The sequence below is a fragment of the Lycium ferocissimum genome, chromosome 9 (genome assembly GCF_029784015.1).
Source record: "Lycium ferocissimum isolate CSIRO_LF1 chromosome 9, AGI_CSIRO_Lferr_CH_V1, whole genome shotgun sequence".
Lineage (NCBI taxonomy): Eukaryota > Viridiplantae > Streptophyta > Magnoliopsida > Solanales > Solanaceae > Lycium > Lycium ferocissimum.
In genome coordinates this window covers 8,085,639-8,095,697 of record NC_081350.1, presented here as the reverse complement: position 1 = coordinate 8,095,697, position 10,059 = coordinate 8,085,639, and the positions used below count along the sequence as shown (strand labels likewise).

General features: G+C 33.8%; 1 protein-coding gene and 1 pseudogene across 1 annotated transcript; one reads left to right on the top strand and one right to left on the bottom strand.

Moving 5' to 3' along the window:
* On the top strand, nucleotides 1-712 carry LOC132029574 (uncharacterized; annotated as a pseudogene).
* A 1,633-nt stretch (nucleotides 713-2,345) lies between these two features.
* On the bottom strand, nucleotides 2,346-7,879 carry LOC132029573 (thermospermine synthase ACAULIS5-like). The gene is made up of 10 exons (XM_059418840.1): nucleotides 7,595-7,879; nucleotides 6,181-6,247; nucleotides 5,954-6,048; nucleotides 5,669-5,771; nucleotides 5,136-5,224; nucleotides 3,559-3,715; nucleotides 3,328-3,403; nucleotides 3,152-3,210; nucleotides 2,924-3,060; nucleotides 2,346-2,823 (listed from the first exon to the last, which is right to left on the bottom strand). The coding sequence occupies exons 1-10, from the start codon at nucleotides 7,750-7,752 to the stop codon at nucleotides 2,745-2,747; spliced, it is 1,020 nt and encodes a 339-aa protein (XP_059274823.1). The 5' UTR covers nucleotides 7,753-7,879; the 3' UTR covers nucleotides 2,346-2,744.
* Nucleotides 7,880-10,059: the final 2,180 nt, after the last annotated feature.

The following is a 10,059-nucleotide window of genomic DNA, read 5'->3' as shown; positions in this document are numbered from 1 at the left end:
CGGTCTCCACCCCTCATTTCTTTTACTCAACTCTATGCAAAAACCATTTCTTTTCTCCTCTTTGTTCCATTTTTATCTCTGAGAACAAATCTTGAAGAAAGAAAGATCAGATAAAAAAAAATGGCTTCATCAGTTTGCATGGCTATGCCAATGACAACAGCAAGCCAAAAGAAGGTTAAAAATCTACCAACATCAGATGCGTTCTTAAGCCATTAAAGAAAGCATCCTTGAAGAATAACATGGTGACAAAATCATCAAAGGTTGAAATATCAGCTTCATTGAAGGAGAAGACAATTAGTGGGCTAACAGCAGCAACTTTGTCAGCTTCAATGGTGATGCCAGATGTGGCAATGGCTGCTGATGGAGGGTCACCTTCTTTGAAGAACTTCTTGCTGAGCATAGTGGCAGGTGGGGTTGTGCTTACTGCCATTCTTGGAGCTGTTGTTGGCGTTTCCAACTTTGATCCTGTCAGGAGAAGTTAATTAAGCCCTGGCTTAATTAATACCATTGTTATCATAAAATCTGTTAAGTTTCTTTGTTAACCCTCATCCCTCTCTCTCTCTCTCTCTCTCTCTCATTCTAGTTTGTACTATGTGCTAATACTCTTTTTCCAATGGACTAAAGCATTTTGAATTCAAGAAATTATGACTTCAAATTTTGTTCATATTACTACGTTGCTAGTTCAACAATAAGTGCAACCAATTGAGAGGTATTTTGCAGTTCTTCATTTCCAATTTGTGATCCTTCTATGTTCTGATGAATAGATTTTATATGCTCACAGTATAAATACTCGTGTAATATCTAATACAAAAATGAGAGTAGTAACCTAAATGATAAGGCTGGTCACACCCTTAGTTATAATGGATTCGTTGGTGTGAAGAGGGATATGATAGTAATGTCGCTTGCCAAATCTGGAATTAATTGGTCTAATCATACTTCATATCGATTTGAAGCTATAGACACCTAATATTTACTCCATCAGGTCACATTTAGGTCTTGCAAAATGGAGTACTCACGAGTGCTTGTATATACATTAATTCTAGAAGATATAGAATGAAGAGATTTTGAGAAGTGGTGTGTGTGTCTGAAAGTCGGAACATGAGGCACACAACAACCTCATCACGGCTACCTAGATTGCCCAGAAACTGCTTGTGAAATCATAATGAACTTCTGGATATTTAAGTTTGCACGTGTAAGTAGCCCAATATATATTTGTTCTTCTAGTGTTAATTAATAAAGTTAAGGAGAGTGTTGGAGACAATCACAAACCAGAGTAACATTCGATCTTATTTCTGGATTGAGCAGAAAAAGGATACATAACGTAATTCCTTCTCTTCCCCTATATATCTCTATGATGTAATTGTAACATTTTCCCCAGACTAAATCTTTCTCTTAATAGACCTTTCTCTTGTTTCTCAATTTTCGGAGAATATAGTGTTGTATTATTGTAAATTCTCTCCAAACATTTCCTGAGAGTAGACCAGTTTGGGAGGGGCTGTACTACCTCTACATAAAATGCATAGAAGCTGGTAGATTGATTCAGTATGATGTAATTGCATTTTGTTACAGGAATTAAGTGTACAGTAAAGTTTTACTCTTGCAGTAAGACTATTCCATAATCGCCGAAAAGTTCCATAAAAATACAGCTCACCAAACTTGTTTGTCGATTCTCAATCTCAATTAGTCTTTAATTTGCAGAAAGCAAGTCTGTAGAGAATCAAGCAAGATGTCTATTATTCTGTAGTAGCATACTATCCCCAGTATTGGATGCCATTAAGTAACAAATTTCTTGGTTAGAAAAGGGGATTCAATATGAGTATTGTCATTCGCTTCTTTCTCCACAACACTGCTCACTGCTCTAAGATTTTCTTCACAATATACTTGCTAAGAACTACTATTCTGATTGCATGTGTTGAGTCACTATTCTGTTTTCTACCAAGGCCTTTCTCACGATTAAGTTAGACAGAGACCATATAATAAGACTATTGATCATATTCCCTTAGCCTAATCTTGACATTTTGTCAAGAAAGCCCCAAGACTCTTGTTTATTTTCTGCATGACGTTAGTTATTCTCTAAACCTCTTTTTGTAGTAAGATCGTTTTTTCCCTCTTTCCGGAATGTATCTTTGCATCATATGCTAACGGGGAATCTAGCAGGACATTTTTCATATGAATGCTCGCTTTTAGTAGTGAGTGATCATCAGTCACCACTATAACCACATATCAAGAATTGATTCTGATATTTTCTATTGATGCATCCATTTGCGTTTCTCCTGTTCTGTTATAAAAAAAAAAAAAAAATTATGAAAGGGGTGTGGGGGTTCTTGTAAAACACAATAAGGAGGTCATTGTGATAGGAAAAGTTTTTTCTTCTTTCCAAATCTGGCCATTACATGAAATAGTAAGTAGCCGTTTGGACATGCGATTTGAAATCATGGTTTGAAACCATGAGATGAAATCAGCGTTTGGACATGCGATTTCATCTCATGGTTCCAAACCATGGGATAAAATCCCAAATCATCCAAAAAGGCATGATTTGGGGTTTCAAACCATGTCCAAACGGCAAATGTATAGTCATAGGACAACCAGAAGAAGCCTAAGCCTATGATGCTGACCAAACCAAAAACTACTAAGTAACAAATATCTTTGAGAGAACTCTCAATGTTTCAACATCCCTACTTCATATTCCTTTGCTTCCCAAACATTTGGCTGTACAGTTCCCCCACCAGAAAACCTTGTTGCCTTCAATTTCTAAATGCCACTCCATGTCCATGAATGAACCGCGCATCATCTTCAGTGTACACATGACTCTCATTCTTCAACCTGTTAACATCAAAGTGTTACAAAAATCTATATAAGTATCGCTAGAATAAAAGGCGATCTTGTTGATCAAAATAAGAAGAAATTGTTAATGGAGCCTTACGTCTTGGCGACGGTCTTGTTCAAGATGGTGGAAGAGAAGAAAGAAGCACCATTAAGATATAACAGTTCCCCTTCAATCCTTTCTGCTATTTTCTTGTCCAGTTTTCCAGCATCAAGGCAGAATGGTTGGTCAGAAGCCTGCACTTAGTGTCAAATTTGTTAGAACTATTGGTCTGCCAATATTGAATTAATTTTTTAATTTGGAGTAAATCCGATATTCACTACTAACCATAACCCATCCCCAAGTATCAGCAAAAGAGGGTACATGAGCTGTATATGCCAGCACATCTGCATCAACATAAAAATTATGTAGGAAAAAACTGTCAAAACTCAATTTTATTCATTTAACCAAGCCGTTAAAAAAAAAAAAAAAATAGAGATTGTTGCAACCAGATGAAGACTAACATTTGAAAACCTGCTTGATTGTATTGTAAATGGACGAGAAAACTTCCTTGTGTGTGAAAACCCCTGCTGGTCCAGCCTGTGGATTAACTAGCAAGGTTAGCGCACGGCTAAAGATTTAACTTCTACACATCGATAATATAAATATATAGTAATATTTTTGCCTCAGTTCAATATGAGCGGATACTATAGATGTGATGTAACAGTGACAATAACGAAGAACGAAGAGTTAACCTGAGTAATGAAGATGCCATTGTCGTTAAGCTTAGGTTTAAGGATGTTTTTATAGAAAGATTTGGTGTAAAGTTGGTAACAAGGTCCTCCTTCAACTGGATCAGCTAAATCCCCCACTATGATATCAAACTTTTCTTGCCTCTGCTCTAGCTCAGCTCTTCACTCATGCAAAATCAAATCAGTGAGTCAACAACATAGGATAAAGCCAACTTGGATCACTAATTAAACCTTCAAGGCCATCCATGAATTAAAGATGTTAGGCCAAAACCAAGACTTGCCCTGATTTATGCTCACCTAAGTCTTAGCCCAATTAGGCCTACCATACAACATCATTTTTTCGTGCAGAGTGCCCTTCAAATGCACTGGTCTTTAATTATTTCCCCTCAAATTGTTGTTCTTTAATTTTGGTCCTTCGCCTAAAACTCCTAGGTACCGGGTTTGAACCCCCGCTCAGTCAAAAATTTTAAAAAAATTCGCCAGGTAGAACTTGGATTCGCAAGACAGAGTTTTGCTCAAAACTCTTCCTTAAGGTAGAGTTTGTTAAGGCATAGTTTGCCTGCAAAACTCTACCATAAGGCATAGTTTGCGGCCAAACTAACGCCCCAGCATAATTTGCCTGCAAACTTTGCCTTAAGGAGAGTTTTGCAGGCAAACTATGCCCGATGGGGCATAGTTTGTAGCCAACCTCTGCCTAGCTAATTTTTTTTTTTAAAAAAAATTCGCCTGAGTAGGGGTTCGAACCCGGAACCCTAAGGCTTTAGGCGAAGGGAAAAGTTAAATACTTTCATTTTGATAGGCAAAAATTAAAGACTACCCCAAAATAAGGGCATTAATGGGAATTGCCCTAATAACATAGCACGTGAAATCCCATAAAGTGGGGTCTGAGGAAGATAGAGTGTACGCAGACCTTACCATGACTTTAATTATCTCATGGACGTGGATTATGGGCTAGTTCTATGACACACATTTGAATTAGTTGGATCAGTGGATTCTGAACATCGGATGCACCTCATAGACTGTCGATTTGCTTATTGTCTTCGGTTCAAATTATATACTCTTAATGGTCATTTGGTTCAAAGACAAGTTATACATGGATTACTAACGCAGGGATTAGTAATACATGAATTAGTAATACAGAGATTATTTTTGTTGGGTTTTTGGTTTATTGCACTAAAATTGGACACAGATACCATTTGAATATTTCTTTATTTTTAAAATTTAAGAAATAATTTGTTACAATTATACCCTTGGATGCTTGGCCTTTATAGGTTTCTTGAAACAAAACAACGCTAATTTTGTCATTTTATTTTTTTATCCATGGACAAGTTATCCCATGGTGGTGGTGGGATAAGATAATACCACCCTTTGGTTTATTAAATAATCTATGTATTAGTTATATACGCCCCAAAATGTTAACCAAACATAGTATTAAATAATACCACATCTAATACCTTGACTATTTAAGCTAAAACCTCCTACCACACGAGCTCTTACTAATATGTTTATACACTGAAGGCGTCTGGCTCCATTATCATATCATAAAAGTATATGGTTGAAAAGAAAGAAAGAATGCTTACTTGGCATCGTTAATGACCAAGTTAAGCTTCTTGTTACCAAAAGCCTCATGGTTTGCTGTGAGATGCTTCTTGCAGAAATCAACAACCTCCTGCAAAGAAAGTAAAAATAAAAATAATTTCTATTAGACATTTTTTAATAAGAATTCCAGCTATCCATATTAAACAGCATACGTCTATTACACTTCTTTTTTTCTTCTTTCTTTTGCAGAATCAGAAGTTGGTACATTAAAAGAGGATAACTATTCTCTTTTGACTTCTCTCTTGAATCAACATCACTTGTTTTTAGTGGGGTTAGTTTCCAGTAAAGTAATCATCTGTCGGTATCTCCTAATATATTAGAGGTGTAATACTTTGATGGAACTAAAAACAGGAGTTTGGATTAGACAAGCCACGCAGGAATTTTTTTTTAGGCCTTTATTGTAATTTGAACTATATATTAAGCTACTAGAGACAATTATATATATAGTTTTTTATTGGCCTTTCGCCTTTGTTTTCTTTCTAGCTAGTTTGCCCTCATTTTGTAAGTAATTTACCTGATCAATGTCACACATGACAACTTTCTCCATAGATTTGTGTCTGAGAGCTTCCCTTGCGGCAGACCCTTCACCACCTCCCATTATGAACACATTTTTGGGGCTGCAAAATTGATAATTATACATGATAAAAATATTCAGATTTTGGTTTAATCAAATAATTAAATATTATAATTCTAGCTAGCTAGTGCCTAGTAGGACTCAATTAAAGGGCATCATTATAGATAAGGTTAGAAATGCATATAGCCTTAAGCATGCTTAAGGAATGATTAATTAAATACTCACTTTGGGTGACATAAGAGAGGTGGATGAATGAGACATTCATGATATATAAATTCATCCACTTCTGCACTCTGCATCTTCCCATCTATCACCAATACCTACATGCATGCATATATTTTAATAACAATACTAGCACAAATATACATATAAGTATGGGTCAACCTCATTTTTTTTTTGGCAAATTGAAACAAATAAAGAGAATTAAACTTAATAAAATTATTTGTATCAACCTTCCCGAAATGCTTGGTGTCCAAAAGAGCAATATCTTGGTACTCGCTTGTTCCTTTGTGCAGCACACTAGTAAAAACAACAAAAGTCAAAAAACTAATTATCATTCAATGCCATGCCATTATCCAAATCTAAGCCATTATCCAAGTCTAACACCAACAATATAGATAAGTAAATACTCCCTCCGTCTCAAAATATTTATCGCTTTTTCATTTAAATGTCCATTAAGAAAGTATTTATAAGGATAGCATTTTGACTATTTTACCCTCTTAAAATATTTCATCATGTTCTCTCTCCTCAATAAATATTTACTCCATTAATGATAAAAACCTCTTAAATGTTGGTGTGAACTCACAAAATCAGTTAATTGATGTAATTAATACAATGGGTAAAAATGGAAAAAAGTTACATAATTTTATCTTGGGTAAATAAAACGATAAATATTCTAAGATAAATATTTTTAGTAAGGACGATAAATATTTTGAGATAGAGGGAGTAAATAAGTTTGGCAAGTGTGAAAATGATACTAGTACTATTTCTTTATGAGTGACGTGGATTTTACAATTTTGAAAAAGAAAAAAAATTGTCTGACAAAATCTTTCAGATAGATTATGGTGCTAATCTTTATGGGGGGACCTAAGAATTACATTATGGCCATCTGTAAATTGGATATGAACATCATTACTAGAAATTTTCGTCAACTGAATCGTATCTTCTCGGGCGTTTGAAGATAGAAAGACATTAAAATCATAAATGAAAAGATGAAAACTTTAGACAAAAGAAAGTCTTTGTAAGGAGGGCTATCATATTTCTTCCATTCGACTGTCATTTTATAAGAAGGAATTAAAGTTTTATCCAATGATCTTTTAAAAAATATTTACACTCCCGGTGCAATTTAATCGCGACTCCAACAAATTTCTCATTTTGCTTTTTCTGTTTATCTGACTCATATTTAATGTAAATATTTATATAGTTGGTTTTATGTAATCTAATTATATAAAATATGTTTTAGATTGTCAATGAATATAAGAAAAGAAAAGAAGCCCCCGCCCCCCTTTCAAATTGTATTTTCCATGGTAGGCAAGTCATGTTGTTTATATGACTCCTCGAAGTGACGTCCATATACCATGGTGTAAGCACGTATGTACAAGAATGAGAAGGAAACAAAAACAAATTCATAATAAAAAAAAACATGCTTTATAGAGTCCTTCAAAAATCTCCATGAAAATTAATATGATATAATCATCCATGGTAATAAAAAAGGCACATGGGAAAATAAACAACTTTAAAAGTTTTGTAACATGTTTTATAACATCCCAAACGCTACTGAGAAAACAATCCGATTTTACAGAGTTTAACTTTTATATACCGCAACAATCTGAATGGAGATGAAACTAATTAAAGGTTTTTATATACCTGTTCAAAGCAAAAGACCATTTGAGATCAACATCAATCTCTTCTTCAAACCAAGAACCATCATGAATAGGAAGATCACTCTCCTCCATAGTTATGTGTTTTGGTTCATAGCAAAAACCATTTTCACAAGAAAAAAACTCCAAAGCTTCACTTCCCATGGTGCTCTAAAAACTTAATTAAGAAGAATTAAGAGAGATGGAGAAGAATATCAGTTTTTAGATCTAAGTAAAGAGACGTTGGGAGCAAGGGATAAACGAGTTTTGTGTGAGGGATGGTCCAAAGTGCTTAACGCGACTACCCTTTTATAGTTAAATCCTAGCTCACAAAGTGTCCATTTTTGCATTTTTGACAAAAAATAAATAAATAATAAACACAGAATCCCCTCTTTTAATAAAAAGAATATTCTAATTTTTATTTAATAGTTATTCCCTTTTTCAAAATGGATATGAGTTCTGTGAGGACAATTGACAAGGGACCTAACTAGTAACGAGTAAACAAGGACTAGTGGCTGCATGCCCCAAAAAAAAAAAAAAAAAAAAAGGACTAGTGATTGACTTGTTTTTATTATATTGTGATTAGCATTTCTCACTTTAGAATCTCCCGTGAGAGTTCTAGTAGTAAATTTTTGTTATTACAAAAAAAATGGGAAATCCATATACTCCATCCATTTTAATTTGTTTGTCTGATTTTGACTTGACACGGAGTTTAAAGTAAATTTTTTTTTTTTTTTTTTTGAAACTTGAGATTTTAAACTAATAGATATATAGAATGTGCCAAAATGTTCTTTAATCTATGGTCTTAAACATGACATGTGGAAAGTTGAAATTAAAGAGTTGCCAAAAAAAAGATTCTTTTTTGAATGAGCTAAAAAAAAAAAATGTAAGACCAACAAATTGAAATGGAAGGAGTATAAGCAGTGCCGGCTAAAAGGCAAGGCAGCCAAAGCAATGGCTTTAGTCCCCCAATAGGTTTAAGAATATTACTCCATTTTTTAAATAAAAATTACTCCCTTTGTTCTAATGTATGTGATACTTTTTTCCTTCCCAAAAATTAAATTGCATGATCTTTGACTAACATTTTAAGATGTATCTTTTCACCAAATTTATATGAACAAAAGTTGTAACTTTTCATACTTTTGATGTAGTTTTCAAATATATAAATTTTAATCTTAAAATATTGAGTTAATCTAATCAAATTTAGCTTCAAAATTTAGTCAAGTTGACTCCCGAAAAGTGAAAAGTGTCATATAAATTGAAACGGAGAGAGTAGTATTTAAAAGTAAAAAGGTATGATTTTAACTAAAAGGGGGAAGAAATACTAATATATTTGTTACCTGTGTTGATTGCACCAGTTAGAAAAATAAACTTCATAATAAAAATATTTAAGAAGTTTTTTAAAAGAAAAGCTAGGGCGTCTCATCTAGATTTGGCTTTAGACCACCCAAGACGTTGAGCCGGCCCTGAGCATAAGACCATGAAATAAGGCGGTAAATTTCATCAATCCAACTTTAAGATTATTAATTATGCCCAAAAGATAATTTTTATTACATAATAATCATCCAACTTTAAAATTTATAACACAAAACTACTTCTCTATTTCTTATCACATAAACATCATTCAAACTCGGTTTAGACGGATTTACATACTAACTCTTTTTTACAAGTGATACCTCTAATTGAGGTAAATCTTTTAACTATTAGGAGTGGTTTGACCCGAATGTATTTTAAGTGCTTTGAAAGTACGATTGCAAGTTTTGATAATCTTTTAAATTAAAAAAATATATAATTTGTTAAGCCACGCTAGTTCTTACATAAGGAACCATTTTTAATAATGCATGGATATTAATTAATTACATACCAGGAAATATGGGGTATAGTTGACCACCTAGTACAAGTGTTGGCATGTGGGGGTTTTGATGATATATGTTTGCATAGGCAAGAGGCATGCGCATTATATTCCAAAAATTATTTAGGATTAGAAAATAAGAAATACTGTTTTTGTTTTTTCTTTGCGCATGACTACTTATGGGGTCCCACTTTAGTACATGCGGGAGCACAAGACGACGTAGATGACATAATATCATGAGGACAGGTGAAAGCCCCATGTGGTGCGGGAAAACTATAATCCCACTATATCCTGTCCTAATTTTGTTTATATGATCTTCAACTTTGTTAAGGTTGGTTATGATGAAGAAATTGTATATAAGGATTAACTATCACTGAATTAATATATTGTATTTTCTTCTCGGATGGTTGGTTAAGCGATCATCCTAGAAAGAGCTATTTGTACAAATAAGATTCTTCAGTGCTGTTATTTAAAATTTGACCTTGTTAAGAAAATACAGTGTAAAATTAACTGCTTCGCTAAATGTGACAGAAAAATTCTAGCGTCGGCAATGTTTTTATTTGATATTGGGCAAGACTTTCTTAACAATAAATTATGGTGATCATCGGAATTTTGCTCAC